At 41.8% G+C, this 16,087-nt stretch overlaps 2 protein-coding genes across 3 annotated transcripts; one reads left to right on the top strand and one right to left on the bottom strand.

Annotated features, from left to right (window-relative positions):
- Positions 1 to 7,519: 7,519 nt before the first annotated feature.
- On the bottom strand, positions 7,520 to 12,523 carry LOC129582151 (uncharacterized). 2 transcript variants are annotated; one of them, XM_055473581.1, is made up of 8 exons: positions 11,417 to 12,523; positions 10,457 to 10,724; positions 10,188 to 10,396; positions 9,708 to 9,844; positions 9,426 to 9,522; positions 8,974 to 9,375; positions 7,978 to 8,614; positions 7,520 to 7,896 (listed from the first exon to the last, which is right to left on the bottom strand). In XM_055473581.1, exons 1-8 carry the CDS (start codon positions 11,792 to 11,794, stop codon positions 7,649 to 7,651), a joined length of 2,376 nt encoding a protein of 791 aa, XP_055329556.1. In that variant the 5' UTR covers positions 11,795 to 12,523; the 3' UTR covers positions 7,520 to 7,648. The 2 variants fall into 2 exon arrangements, with proteins under 2 accessions (XP_055329556.1, XP_055329557.1); XM_055473582.1 differs by having other exon boundaries at positions 11,432 to 12,523.
- A 558-nt stretch (positions 12,524 to 13,081) lies between these two features.
- LOC129582155 (uncharacterized) lies at positions 13,082 to 14,585 on the top strand. The gene is made up of 2 exons (XM_055473588.1): positions 13,082 to 13,285; positions 14,063 to 14,585. Exons 1-2 carry the CDS (start codon positions 13,214 to 13,216, stop codon positions 14,252 to 14,254), a joined length of 264 nt encoding a protein of 87 aa, XP_055329563.1. The 5' UTR covers positions 13,082 to 13,213; the 3' UTR covers positions 14,255 to 14,585.
- Positions 14,586 to 16,087: the final 1,502 nt, after the last annotated feature.

The raw sequence follows: 16,087 nt of genomic DNA, 5'->3' as shown, positions 1-16,087 counted from the left end.
CGCAGAAGGTCAGTATTCTTGATGCCACTGTAGCTAAAATTATCGGTTATTTTTCTAGCTAGAAATACCAGTAAGCAAGTGTGCATAACTTAAAATTCTTCTTTTGGAAAGCCACTTCAATGTATGTACTTAACCCAGGAAAACCGGGTACCAGAAGGGATGGCACTACAGTTTTGAAAATTGGCAGTCTGGGACAGAAAAATTCAATTAAGAAAAAAATGAATTTTTTGAAATTTTAGCGACCATAGGTCAAGCAGGAGATGACCATGTCGGCCTAACACGCATGGTAACCATGTTGCGCCGACATGTTATCCATTGCCGTTTATAACAACTGATAAAAAATCGCATAGAATATGTCAATAGCTCAAACGAAAGATCTCAATGAGTACTTTACGACAAGTGCATTGTGATGGTCATTGGGATGACCAGTGGTCAAGAAAAATTTAAAACAAAAATCATTAAAATGCACCATTACATAAGTGGTAGTTGGATATTTCGCAACAGTTGGTCACTTCTGCTTATGTTTGGGACAACTGGTCATCGACCCTAATGTGGATCATAGTTTGAGTAACATGTGCAGTGGAAGCAATGCTATATCCGGCTATACAACTGAACTGAACAGCAGAGATAAAGAGCTGGGCTGGTTCCGGAAAATGATCACGATCGTTAATATACCGGTGGTCAATTCTTCAAATTGTTCTACAAGTGACCAGTTGTTGAGAAATACGGGAATTTAGCACATCAAGGTCAGTAAAGTTCTGCCAAGCCTGTTATATACACTTGCGTCAGCACATGTACAAAACAACAAATTTCGGTATTGAGAAAAGAAGACAAGACTTCTAAGTCACTTCAAATCTGCGTTATATTCTCAGCGTCGCACACATTGATTTCTACAAGTTACAAGGCATGCCGTAATATGGGCGCTCACGGACCGGAAGGTCAAAATGTGTGCTTGATGCAAGGGCACAAGCGTCACTAGCCGAGTATTAACGCGAGATAAATAACTTTTACAGGACTTCTCACTCATTGTTACAGTTTAGTTAAGATAAAATTTGCAAAGAAAATACGAATTGTTCGATGAACAATGGAGTAGCCAGCTCGATGGACGAGGCATGTTGCCAATAATAGCACTCCGCACACAAGCAAACGCACAGTACAGCCAATAGCCGAAACAGCCGTTCACGCAACTATTCCAATCCGACGTTCAGTCGTTTATGCGGTTATATTGTAGATAGTACGGGTCATAGCCATTTCGAAGATAGCGAGGGCAGTCATTACAAAACTGTTTTGCATTTTTTTTACATTTATTTTAATGGCGTTTAGTCAAAAATTGCATTTTTCGGGTTTCCGGTCTGTGCTGACCAGTGGTCACTTCGCTGACCATTATGGTCCAGTCAGTTAATACAACAATTTATGGGCTTTCTTTTGATTGTTTATTGTACCGTGTACGATGCTTCTGTCAATTGATATGAATTTCTGAAGAATAATAATTATTTAGTACCGTGTCCAACCGTGTCAAAACCGACATGGTATTTTCAATTGACCAGCACAGACCACTGAACGTTTTTTCTCTGAACTATGCTTCAATTTTGTATAGAGCTTAGCAGTTACTTCTTTCATAATTTTTCTGGGAATTATCTGATGTGGAGTTGGCTGTAAAGGGAAGCAGGACCTCAGAGAACTCCGTTTGGTCAGTTTTGACCATGTTTGGCCACTCCCTGGAACTTACGGACATGAGGGAGTTAACGGTTATACATCGCAAACTGTAGTCTAACATCTGTTCTTTGAAACAAAACCATTAAAACCAACCTATGACCATAGTTACGAATAAGAGAGAAGAAGTCCTCCACCATGTCGGTCTAACACGCATAGTGTGGAACGGGTTAACGTAAGGAATAATGCTGTAGTAATCAATATCACGCATGCGCCTGCTAGTCAACAACATCGCATGCGAGAAATTCGCTCAGCACCGTGTACAGATAGGTGGGTTGCGTGCGCATTCACTTCAGTCAGATTATTTCGCTCCATGTGTCTGCAGATTTGATCGACCGAAGCGAAGCGAAGGTCCTCTAAGTTCAAGAAAACGGGAGTGCAGTCGGTCTCATTGGTCACGTCGGTCAATCCTTCATATTTCAAATAAAGATTATAAGAGTGAAATAATGTTGAAAGCTACATATATTTAATCATTTTAACGAACACAAAATAATAAACGAAAATAGGAAATTAAAAAAAAGATAAACCTCTTGAAGTGTTGTTTTATTTTACCTGCGGTACAACGTAATTTGAAAATACGAGTATATCAAAACATCAGCATTGAAGTGTTTGTTTAATTTTGTTTCCTGCTTCGCTTCGGTCTTTCAGTGCTAGCCAACAGCGTGTTATTTGATCAGTGCGATGTTTACCGCGCAGTAGCTCTTTACTCCGCTCATGCAGAACGTCTCCACCAAAATTGGTGAGCGCGTGGAGCTGCGTTGTCACGTGAGATTCGATAGGATGATGGGAGATCTGGAACACCGGATTATGTGGACCAACGAGCACGATGTCCTTGTGGCCCATGGCGCCCGTCACCTGGGTCACGTGCTGCTCTATCCAAAGGGCATGGCCTGGTGGCTCAGCACAATGGAAGGGTTTAACTCGGTTACGCTGATTATTCCGTCGGTGGGCCGGGAGGACGGCGGACGATATCGCTGTTGGTTTCATGTGGACGATGTGCTCGAAGAGTGGCTTATGTAAAGCGCTTTCATCGCAGTGACGGATTAAAGCAGCGATCATATTAAATCGCCGGACGGACGTCATAATTGACTTGTTGTTGCTTGGTAGTCGTTCTAATCACCGCTCCGTGTTGGTTACTCCGTTTCATTTAGCATAGCAGAGAAACGCCCGTTGAAAATTCTGCAGTGGTATGGATATCGTTATTATGAGCAGTAGACGCATCAGACATTTTGAGTTAACAGATTCGTGCAAAATGGGGTTGCATTAGTTTGTAGATGTGAAATTACCAGTTATCACCTTCCCGATTTTGCTCATATTCTGTAAGCAGATGATCTGTATCCATAAGCGTGAAAACCGTTTGTGTCCGCCACATCCGAAGCTGTAAGAAAATTCGAAAAAAGTTTAAATGCATTCAGGGGTACCAAGAATCTCATTATGGGCCCATCTCCTTTAAATTTTGCACGTAAACGAACATAAAAATGGACTCACGTCATGGAGATTATTTTTACAATGAATACCACCGTTCTAGCATTTTTCTAAAATTTTAAAATTACTTAATTTTAAAACTCCAAAAATTATTTGAAAAGAAAGGGGCAACTCTGGTTCGGTCGATTCGATGTAAAAACGCGCTTTTGTCATCCTGTTGTCATCCCCTCGTTACCTCGTATATACAGTACGTGCATTTATGTACGGAATTTAAAGTAGACCGGCCGATTATGAGACTTTTGGTACACCTGAGTGCGTTTTCACTTTTTCGTATTTTCTTACAGCCATAACTCCCGGATCGGATTTTGGGCGCACCAACGCTTTTCACGCTTGTGTAATAAAAAATCATCTTCCTACGGAATGTCTTATAAGAAAGCTGAAAAGTATTGGGGAGCGCGAGAAAGTAAAAGTTTGCGTCCATATACTCGATTTAGGTACCATGTACCGGGTCACTTTCCTTAAAATTTCACAATGCAGCACCTGAAGTTTCAGTGTTAACAGAATGCCACGAGAAACCTGGATGGATCGATTATAACGGCATCGAGCTTAGGACATGCTCGTACTTACTGTACAGCTTAGCTGAGAGAGTAGGCGTTCTGCACCAGCAAAAAGCAGTCGCGTTTTGCGGGCACTGCATGACGGACGCGTAGCAGGCTATACTATAGGAAAGAGTGATTGACACCACTTGTTTACCACATTTTACTGTAGCCGGTCCTCTTTGATCATTGATTTTAATGCTCGCACTGCGATTGGTAGAATTTTAGTGCAAGGACAAATGGAACCTCGGCGTCTGACCCCGGTTTGCACTTACGTAAAATTTTTGCATAAGTATTTGGATACCGTAAAAAGATTATAATTTATTTGGCTCCCGTCTGATTGCCAATACAGAAACCAGTAGGTGTCTTCCTGAACGGAGACGGTGAATGGCGAGGACTGCGCTCCAACTGCATCGCGGACGGGCGAAGAAAGTAAGGATTTGCCGGTACGCCCGTCCAAAAGTGTGAGTAAATTCGGCGTAGTAATACTGGACGGCCGGCACCAACCTATATACTGGTTCGGGGTTCCGTTATTTGTTTACTTTCCGCATTAACAAAATTTCCCCACGGAGAAAAGGATCTGTAAGAAATCTGAGAAATAGAGAATTTATTTAGAAACTCAAGAAGCCTTTAAATATAAGCACAGATTCTGAGAAAAACTAAGAAACCTAAGAAGTCAAAACGCCGGCCGATCCGCCGGTCAAAACATCGGCAGAATTTCTTGTGGTCAAAATGCCGGCCGAAGTTTTTGGGAATTTTTAAGTTAATGTTATAGTGCAAAATACTATCATTTGTACGTACATGTGCCGTACAAAAGTAATAATAATATCTTTATCGACGCGCGTGTAGAACTGCGTAGACAGCTTGTAAAGAGCGCTCCGAAGAGAATGCCAATTCCAGAGCCGAACAAAAAAGGACAAATAATGTGCTAAACCAAGGCACAACGGCAGTAACATCTGATCTGTGATCTGATCCCTTTAGAGTCTCAGAGATGTTAGAATTTTTTTCAGTCTTCAACGGGCACGGCCGACTCTGAGGAACGATTTTCTACGCGCAGACGTATACAAAAACGCGTTCGTTGATGTATTTTAACGGCAAGAAACGGCAAAACAGGATAACATATATTTATACGCTATTGAAGTATTTCGTAACGCATGTTTTCGTGATTTTTTACCACAACATAACAAAATTTTCAACTCCCCAGCTGGTTGCGCAACGGAAACCCTGACAACCCCTTAAAAAATGCGATTAAAACAAACTATTTTTTGTTTTTTATGGGGTGGCAGCCAGCATGTAACAAACATTTTTTTACCCCTTGCCCTATGTACGGATAACTCGGAGCAACGAAAAGTACTACCACTTCCCTACAACCAACATACATCACAAACATTTTGCCGGCGTTTTGATATATATAGGCCTGTCCTTTGTACTCTTGTAGTGAATATTAATTTGTTAAGTTTTTCAAATGTTTTGTATTTACTTGGCGTATACAGTAACAGGTTGCACTTTTCCCATGAGGTAACAAGGGTCGTATCGTAAATCCGTATACAACGGAGAAATCTGCGAACCATACTCCACAGTTAAAGAAAAAACCGGTTACTAAAACTCCGATAACGAGATTCGTTCCTATGCGCAATTTTCAGCTAGCGTCCCTCCATTATGTATAATGAAACGGAGTGCTTTGATTGGAGCGCTGTGATTGGAGTCAATACCAAGCAACAAATCTATAGAAATACTTCCGGCGATTATTGCGAATCTACTCCGTCACTGTGATGAAAGCGCTTTGCATGAGCCACTCTTCTAGCACATGGTCCACCAGACTCCACCTGGAACCAACACCGATACCGTCCGCCGTCCTCCCGCCTCACCGACGAAATAATCAGCGCAATATAGCAAATCGCCTCCGTTGAGTTTAGCCACCAGGTCATGCCCTTTGGATAGCGCACCACGTGATACAGGTGACGGGCGCCATTGGCCACAAGAATATCGTGCTCGTTGGTCCACATAATCCGCGTTTCCAGATCGCCCAGTATTCTATCAAATTTCACGTGGCAGCGCAGCTCCACGCGCTCACCAATCCTGGCGGAGACGTTGTGCATGGGCGGAGTAAAGAGCTCCTCCGTGGTGAACATCGCACTTATCAAATAACGCTGACTGCCGAAGACATCGGCGCCGCTGTTCCACCGGCACTCGTATTCCCCGGTACTGGCGTGGGTGAAGTTCTTCAACGTGATCTTGGCGAATGTGGAGTTGTGCCCCTTGACATTGAAGCCGACGGACGGTAAAGTGGTGTTGGTGCATCCGCAAGAGGTGCCGCCGTGAATGGTTTTAGACTGGTTGCCAAGGGTACCCGCTCGCGTGTACTTCCTTCCGTTCCATCGCACCGCCAAAAAGCTGTCGTCATCAGGTATGCGCGTATGTGTAGTACGGTTGTCGTGGCAATCAAACGTCACCGGCACCCTCTCGACTGCCTTAATTAGGATGGTTTTGGCAAGTGGAGGCGAAGGAGGATTGCGCAGGCTGTACAGGTGTATTGTCCCGTTCGGGTTTTTCAACAGCGCAGCCTCTAGTCGCTCCAGTTTTATTTAAAAAAACCAGGCAAAGTATTCTTTATTTCCTACTTGTGCAGACCATGCAATGGGCCAGTATGTTAATGGACTGGACTCACTGGAGTGCTGGACTAACTAACAGTGGGCCAGCCAGTTTCTGCATGATGTCAGTGGCTTTCTGGTTTTTAATGTTTGATGAGTTTTTTTGATTCAACGGACTATCAGCATTAGTTTCGGAGAGTTTCCCTAAAACATGGCTTCAAAAAGATTCATATACACTGGCGTGAAAAGCGTTTTCAGTGCAACATCCAGCTGCAGCGTTCTCTGCTTCGCATGCGGCTGTTTTTTAACAGATCATAGTGGTAAGCTGGAAATCATGATTACGGTGAACTAAAAAAGATGTGAGCAAGCTGTACTGGACACTGGGTGAATGCCAGGCACCAGGTACAGTTTGCCGCACAAACGGAAATAATAATTGTACGAAATAACGCGCAACGGGCTGTGCATTTGAAATTGCCCATCGACCATGAGTTTACTATGAACTGAAAATGAGGTTTACGGACGTTTACCCCTACAGACATTTTCGGACGTTAAAACGTTTTATGAATACGTACATGTGTCGTATGTATTATGGATTAATGCAAAATTTTAAGTTGATATTGCTGCGCCAATAATTTTAAATTCTGCTTTCCTTACTTTCTTCTCGGCTTAGCCGACTCGTCACCGGGCAACCAAAAATAGTTAGGCATAAATGGCAGGCAACAAATACATGAATAATATAACAGATGGCAGCAAAGTTGTCCAGAAGTTGGAAAATTGATTGGCAGCACCGTAAACAATATTAAAGTGCCGTAATAATATTTACAGTTCATTTACGTGTATAAAAATAGTTACTAACATGAGTGTGGGGGAAATGTATGCCAGTGACGCAAATGTTGCTAAGTCAAAAAGCGGCAGCTATCGCATTATTTTCTTAATGTAGGTAATCGGTAAATATGTAAGACGCGGGTGAAATTTTATCCTGTAGCGAACCACAGATTTTCCAAAGTTTTTCTAATGTGTGGATTAGGTGCGCATGTAATATTTTCCACAACACCTGCTACATAAACATAATCTATCTTCCTGCGAATTATGAGATTTTTCAGAGTTTACACGTGAGAAGTGAGCTGTGAGCAGGAGAACCTAATTTTTGTATTCAAGGCTGGTAGTACATCATGTCATATCTGTATACAGATTTTAAGCACGCGGGCATTCCCTCTTTCGATAACTAACGCCGGATAACAAAAAAATGGTTTTCCCATCAGTAATCCACTGCGAGACTTTGCTGTACTTGCTTATGATTCCTCGTATAAAATGCTCGGTACTTTATTTATTCACAGATTTTCGCAAAAAGTCACCACTTCCCGTTGTGCCCATGTAAGCGGACCACGACTGCTTCGCAGCTGGTAAAATTTGACCGTTAGGATAACACTGTAATCGTTTACGATACACAGTCATTGCACCCATTTTCAGTTCAAATAAATCCCGATAGCTCTCAGCTTCCTCCACTGGCACACCCAGTCTCGCGTTTACGCATTCCGCTTCCAGCCGCATTTGTGTCTTTGCGTCAATCTCTGCAAGAATGACCGTTTTACCGAATATTTTATACCTAAAAACAAATTTGGCTACTTTTTCTGATCAGGTATAAAATTTACCAGTTTTTAACACAGCAACCTTCTGTCGAACACATTCTTCATCCTGCGCCAGAACCACCCGAGTTTTCGTCGGATAGAACACGTACGTCGCAAACACCAAATCAATCTGACCAGGAACTCCTTCTGCCAAGCTTCCCGTGGAGATCAGCCGCTGGATCCCGGCTTCATCATGCGCACCCACATGTCGACGAGGTCGCGGCTTCTCCGGCACCCAATCGGGATGCGTTTGCAGGAACCGCTGCCCAATGGCCACCGTATCAATAATTCCTCTGCGTTCCAGGTCCTCCACGGTCCGTGAATCGTAGACCACGATTCCCGGTGCCCCGGTGTGACGGTTAATGGCGTACATCCGGGTGTAGCCATGGCTGTTGAAACGCAGTCGGCAAAAGTCCGCCCGGCTTTGCTGGTGGACCTTGGTTCCCGTGGCGAAATTAAAGGTCGACGGAGATTGGGAAGTGTTGGCGCAGTCCGACTGCCAGTACAGGAACCAGTCGGTATCGCCTTGGATGGAGACGGTAAGCGGCGAGGACTGCGAGCCAATTACATCGCGGATGGGCGAAGAGAGTAACGGTTTGCCAGTGCGTCCATCCAAAATTGTGGATTCGGCGTAATAATACACTGGATAACCGGCACCAACCTATAGATTTTGAATGTTCACTTAATTTTGCTCGGTTGTACTCGTACATTGAGAATATATGAGCAGAAACTGTTAAGAAATCCAGAAAATCTAAGAAATTAAGCAAAACTAGGGAAATTTTTAGATGGAAGCGCAAATTATGTATGTGAAAAATCTAAGTAATACTAAAAATTTCAGAATTTAAAAAGCTTCAAAATGTGCGAAAAAATCTTGTTTAATTTATTGTAGGAAGCCTAACAACTCCTTGAAGCCTCAAACATGATTACGAATTCTGTGCGAAATGCAAAAGGATCTTATTTATGAGAACCCAAGAAAATCAAAAATTTATAGAGCTGGAACAACAGACAGACTGTGTTTACCGAGTACTTAATAAAGAAATCCGGAACGTTATCCTCGTTGTAATACCCCGCCGCCGGCGTGCTATACGTCTCCCCATTCAGCGTAGTATACCGCCAAATAATCTTCAAACTGCCACCATCAATTGCCACCACCGTCGAATTAAACATGGCAATCACGATATCCACCACAAAATCGTTATTAATATCCACCAGTACCGCCGGAACCATGAAGCCTTTATGGGGATCGGAAAGAATGGACACGACCCGGTCCATGCGACCGGCTAAAAGGTACTTCATCTCGATCATGTACAGATGACCGCCGTGCGTTTCTCCACCGGTGCCGAAGAGAACACGGGTCTCGCCTTCTGTTGGCTGGTAGATTTGTGGAGAGCAGTACGTCTCGCCACCGTCCGGCATCGATACCTTGAAATTTAACCCTTAAAATTGAAAAAGTAAGACGATTATCGGGAAACCTGTTGAAGAATGTTCCCGGTTCTGCCCGATAGGATGTACAGCAGTCCCGGTTTGGTGACGGGTTGGTTAGGAGCTCGCAGCGGGTCGCCACCATGGCTGGAAATAATGCAAAAAATGAGCAGCAGCACGACAGACGATTCGGAAGCAGGGCGAGCAAAGCGAAATTTTATTAAGGTTCTGACTCGAAAATGACATGCTAAGCCTCTTTTTAGGGAGTCTCGCTCGCTTACTCCCACTTCCCAAGGGCGGTAGGTGAATTACTGAAAGCTAAGGTTAATTACCTTACTAATAAATCCGGGACGTTGTCCCGATCAGTGTCGGCGAGAACTTGAGCTGTGTAAAAATTAGCAAGATCCGTGCTTAAGACCGGGAAGGTCCAGAGGCGAGATCCGTTCCGGGAATCAATTGCCAGCAGCACCTGCAACATGCAGTACTGAAATTTGCTCGTTCCCTTTGCTTGAATCATAAAATAATACTGTAATTCATGTAATAACGCTCGTAATTAAATAGCCAGGATGGCCGACCAATAAACGCAATCACCGGTGCTATCACATTATTAGTACAATACTTACGTAAGAATGTTGACATACTGTATATTATTATTAGGTAGGATTTTATCAAGTACTTACTGAAATGTTTAAATGTTTATATACATAATCAGTATTTTATTTTTTATAGTTCTGTTTTCATGTGAATAATTTAATTATGCACTTTAATCAATAATAAGGTTATTTGCAAAATTTAATAAACAAATTTTGTACCCCAGCTCTTCCTCCTGCAACACAGTCCTTCGCGCCATCCCCGTTCAAATCCGCATTGCAATTTAACGCGAACACTTCATGTTCCGTGTTGGCCTGCCACAGCAGCGTCCCGTCCCGCCCATCCAGCGCCATGACACCGCCGAAACACGGATGCTGTCCGTCAAAGTAGATATCACAGATGACAGCCGGTACGTTGTACCCATCACCACCTGTCAATTGAAAACAGAATCAAAACACCCGCGAACAGAGTTAGCTGTATTGCGACCGGCCTGTTGCAAACCCGGAAATGACGTCATCGATCCCGTCACCGTTGACATCCAGCATCCGGATGGTTGATTCCGTGAGGAGTCTAGCAAAGGTGGCGTTCCAGATATCCGTGACCTTTAGATCGGTACATCCGAGGGGAAAGTTATCGGTTGTTGTGCGTTTTCTCCGATGGATAAATGTCTCCCAAGGAAAATGCTCCGGCACAACGCAGCCGGTTTCGTTGCAGTGCAGTCCGTATTCGGAATGATAATCGTGCGTTAAGTCCATGACCTTCAAGTAGCAACACATAATCGCGTGTAATCATATGATGGGAGTACAAATTTGCACCGTGTGTATACGTGTGTTTCCCTGAGGAAAATTTTAACTGCCGGGAAATTATTGTCAGAAAACACGATAATGAATACATGTTTTCCAAAATGCTTCTTGAAGTTTTTATTTCAATATAGCTGTCAAAAATTAATGAATATTCATGTACTAAATAATGTCTTGTGCAACACTAATTTTTACCAAAGCCGATTTATGAAAAGCAGCTGTAAATGCGATCGTGATACGGTCGAAGATATACGATATGTTAGATCATATGTACAGATACATTTTACATCTGCAGTTATACGATATGTGCTGTTACTGCTTACGGGAATTACTGATCTAAATAATTTCTTTCTATAATTCAGTGGTATCACAGATACGCCGGGCGTGAATTCACAACGGTTAATTTAACGCCCCATATTTAAATTACACCTTAGTATTTTTTTATTATTAATTTTTTTATGGCATGATATATAAAATGTAATCTAGTGATATGACTGTAAAGAAAAAAACAGCCATAAGAATGCTGCTACCGTTGTACGGCCCGCACCGCGTACCAAAAATATAAAGTTTATTAATTTATTAAGTTTTTTATTCAATCAATAATTTTAAAGACGAAAACAAAACAATACTACTGTGTACAAAGTACATACATTTATCTGATATACCTCGGCAGCCGATAGACCCAGCAGATCCCGGTGTTTCGCGATCAGTGGCGAAAAGAGGGACAAAACAAAAGCGGCGAATACCACCGCCAACAGCAGGCCCAGACACCAGCGGGTCACTGTGTGGCAGAAGTGTGCGCGCCGGCTCTCATCCGTATCGCGCTGCAGCATCAGCACGCGGGCTAGCTGCAGACGCTTCTGGTCAGCCGGCAGTGCTGGCGATAGGATGGCGGTTAGTCCGGTGGATGTGGACGTCAGGGAGGGCGGGTCAATTGTGCACAGCGGAATGGACTGGGTAAAACGGACTGTGCGTTTGGGAATTATCGGGATTTTCTCGTTGGATTTGTCATCACTGTTTACCGGCATTTTTTAAAGCTTTATACAGTATTCAATATAAAAAATTATGTAAAATTTATAACGAAATATACTAAACGAAATATGTAACAACGATATATAATAACGAAATATACTAAATGAATTAAGTTTTGCAAGAAATAAAGTCTCAAACGTCGCTTTCAGAGAAATAATCCCAGCCAGAATAAACTATTTTCAAGGTTCATGAATGAAGAAAATAAATTTCACCAAGCCATAATGACGGTTTCTACATCAGTAAGTTAAAAAAAAATTTCGAACACCATTGTTCAGATAAAATTGGAATGCGTTTAATTATGTAATTTCGATAAAACCAGAATGGTTTACTAGCCATCATAAATTACTTTAAAAATTCGTTAATAAAAAATAAAACGCATCAAGAAAATCTAAGTGAAATTTTGATGAATAAGTTAGAAAACAAAATAACCAGCACCGCAGTACCGCTTTCAGATAAAACTGGAATATGAGCAAACTCTGTATCTGTATACGCAGCGAATAAAACATTTCGCTGCCGGTACAATATATGAAATAAAATTGCAAACTGCAGTTATACGATATCGACACTAGCGTGATTTTATTAACAGGTACAGATACTTCCGGGTGTACGATTTCCCAGTGATACGTTAATTAGTGTCGGCTCAGTTTATTGCTGTATTACCCAGAAATCTACCTGCCAGCAAAACCGCAATTCACGTCGCATAATAACGCCGGTATTGATTTTACATTGTCATTCGTGTGCGTTATGTTCTGCATTTACGAGCTGTATTTACAAAATAAGCAAGCGCTCGTTTCGATACATCCAGATAAAACACTGACCACTGTCGTGCTTCACCCGTAAAACGTACAGCGGAATTACATCATTAGAAAATATGCAAGTTGTACTTAACATTTTTTGGGCCGCTTAAGTTTGCGCAGGATGTAACATTTACAACATACGGATTATTCCAGTTGGCATCTTGTGATGTTTTGACGCACCGTTACATAGCTTTTTTCGGCCAGCTCTCTTTCTGACCAAATCGATACGCCTAACACAAACACCACCACCGACCGAGTAAAACGGCATTCTTTCTCCGCGGTCCGGGCCTAATTATAGCCGCGGCAAAACACTTTTCCCTTGTTTTTCCCGATGGAAAGTATGAATACATGCATGGGTCATTCAACCGCCTCCCGGTGCACCGCACACGGTCATAAACATTTTCACCATACTCATCGCCGGCTAAAAATAGCAGCAGGCCAAAAAGTTTACCATATGTATCCATATTCGCTGCAGCGGAACGCGTTTGGATACATTCCGCTGAGCCGACAGTTTGTGAAACGCAGTGCTGCAGTAATTTTTATTGCTCGGGAGATTGTTGTTTGTACTGCTCGTTTAGAGCGTCAGTGTATACACACTTCGTGTTCTAATTGCCAAATATGGCGCAAAAGCCCACTCCGGTCATTAAGGAGCCCGAGAAGAGCGAATGGGTCCCCGGCAAAGGTCGTGCGGTAAGGAAAACTGTATTTTAGTACAGGAAAATTATTATAAGGCGTAATTTAAGGAGCTATGAGCCTATGACATCATAACCAAACTAATTAATCAACCTAACTAATCATAACCTTTGCTAATTAAATTATAAGAATCGTTACTTGCACGAATGTTTGCTTAATATTTAAAAAAGTGACCTTTTAAATACCTTAATACCTGAATAATTTTTAACTGCTTTACGTTGATACATTATTTCAAGGAAAAGACTGGTTTTAAAATGTATTATTTTTATAAATCATTTCGGGAAATAAATTTTTTAATTGAAATTTTTTATTTACTAAATCAGTTTATCATTAATTTGGAGCTGTCTTTTGTTGATTGCTTACTCTGTTCATTCCAGAGAATTTTTTTCGACGCTATTATTTTTTAAACAATGTACACCCGCTGGATGTATCTACACGCAGCAACACGCTCATTTTACAGCACAAAAATTTTATAGAAGAGTGTCTATGAAATATTGTGGAAGAGTGGATAGTCGGTGGATGCTACGGTGGTCACACCATTTAGCAAATTATCTATTAACAGATGTTTATAGCATAGAATTGTTTCATTAAAGTTACAAATTTTTATTTTTTACCTTGTTTAATACAGATTAAACATTCGAATAAAACCGAATTTTATACCCAATCGGTTAATGCTACCGTAGAATTATATAGACGAGGTCATGAATAAGATTTACGTTCACCAGCAATCTCGTGTTACCTATCGATCACACAAATATGCTTTGTATGTCTTAGGACGCCGAGCGTGCCGTGGACAATCTGAAAGAGCGACGCGTGGAGGAAGGTGATGAGTTGTCGGAGGAGGAGAAGTTTCTGCGGATGTCGGATACGGAGCGGCGTAAGAGTCTGCGCACCAACGACGATGATGCCGCCTACCAGAACTTTCTGAAATCCACCGGCTCCTTAGGACGTCAGAGCTTCTCATGAATAAAACGCTACTGGATACTTCTGGATGCCCCTGTGTGTTCTTTGCCTGGATTGCCTCAACCATCCCAAAATTGTGCCCTTCCTCTCCTTTTATCGTTGGACGATCATGTACCCTGGATTTCCTTCCTTGTGCCCACTGATCGAATACTATTATACAGTCGTTGTTGTTCTTCAGTTTAGTTTTTTCTGTTTTAAATTCGACGGTAATAATGTGCGGTAGAATGCTGGAAACAAGATCTGTTAAGCGCCGTAAAGCGTAACGTTGTATACAGTGTACGTGTCATCCTGAACGTTTTTGTAATTGCTGGTAACAAGAATATTATCATCATAATCCAACAGCCAGGTTCTTTGTGAAATTAAGTTATTAACGCTTACAGAATCTGAACGAGCACCTTCGAGAATTGGGTACGCTATACTTGCACAGATGGGGAAACTCGTCGGTTTCGAGCGAATTTTATTTCGCTCTGTAGAAAGACCCTGAGAAACTTGAATATGTATCGACAAATAAAGCACCGAAAACCTTCATGTAGCAGCTGTAAAACTATTGATACGCCGTGGCATGTGTGCAGTCAGAATCTGTGCGCAGTAAACTCTTAAATCGTTTATAAAAAAATTTCCGGAAATACCCGCCACGTCACTGCGCATGATATTGTTAGTGCACAACTGCGCATAATTCCAGGAAGTCACCGGAAACACTTGAGCGATCTGCATGTGATCCTGGATGAATAATTATGAACGTCCTTGCCGAATGATGATTGAGCAGGGTATCTGTTCAATTCTGTTCCTTTCATGCCAGCGCTTATGACGAAGCAGTGTACAACCAACAGACTTATGCGTACTGTTTATCCAAGAACCAACAGTTAAAAAACCTCTTCCCAGATTTCTGTACGAAATTGTGTCTGACATGAAATTCCCAAAATACCGCAACTGCTACACCGGCGTTGAGATGGTAATCTTGATTCGTGTTCTGACGGTGTAAAAGTCTTCTCTTCCGCGATAAGTTATTATTGTGCGCTGCATAAAAATTATGTACTCTGTACATGCGCATATAATTATTTGTACTTCTACTCGTACTATCGAGTATCGTTACACACCGTATTTCTGCGTATGTCACGGTTCAACATTCTACATTGATTTCAAAAGTACTGCAGATTTAGTTACTGAAACAGCGAATCTGCAGGCAAGAAAAGCGGACGTGTGGATAGGAAGAGTACTGTGTGTACCATCCTGTAACACAACACAAACGATAAAATTGATGATTGTATGCACTGGTGTATGTACATCGCACATTAACTGCCCAGTTAATAATTTGTACGTGTGGTTGCACAGTTTTTTATAAAGCTTGTCACATTTCTGCATATTTCTTGAAATGTAGCTTTTTGTTTGTTTATGGGAGACTATTAATAGAGTAATAATAATAAGTAATGTAACAAATAATGTACGAGTTCACAATGGTGATAAACGACATACACACAATATAAGCAAATCTGGAAGAGTTTCCTCGGTAAATAATCATATCGGTGTGCAGAATTGCAGATGTAAACCCCATGTATAACCTTTGTCTAGTGTTGGATTACGAAGCTGATTCACATAGCCTCTGAATTGTTTTGCTTACAACGAACGGGGGATACTCTAGCAAATAGCAATCTTGAAAATTTAATGTACTCGTGCAGTATTACTTGTAGTATACAGAGGTTTTGGTGCGAGTACAGTATAGACAATAAAAACTGTAACTGCCAAGTTTTGTTGAATGTATCAATCGATACACCGGCATGCGCGTCTATCAACAAAGGCACAATCGTAACACGTAAACCATACCGTACATGTACCGTA

Source organism: Paramacrobiotus metropolitanus, unplaced genomic scaffold (genome assembly GCF_019649055.1).
Source record: "Paramacrobiotus metropolitanus isolate TYO unplaced genomic scaffold, Prichtersi_v1.0 Parri_scaffold0000007, whole genome shotgun sequence".
NCBI classification, from domain to species: Eukaryota; Metazoa; Tardigrada; class Eutardigrada; order Parachela; family Macrobiotidae; genus Paramacrobiotus; species Paramacrobiotus metropolitanus.
This window is presented reverse-complemented; position numbering and strand designations above follow the sequence as displayed.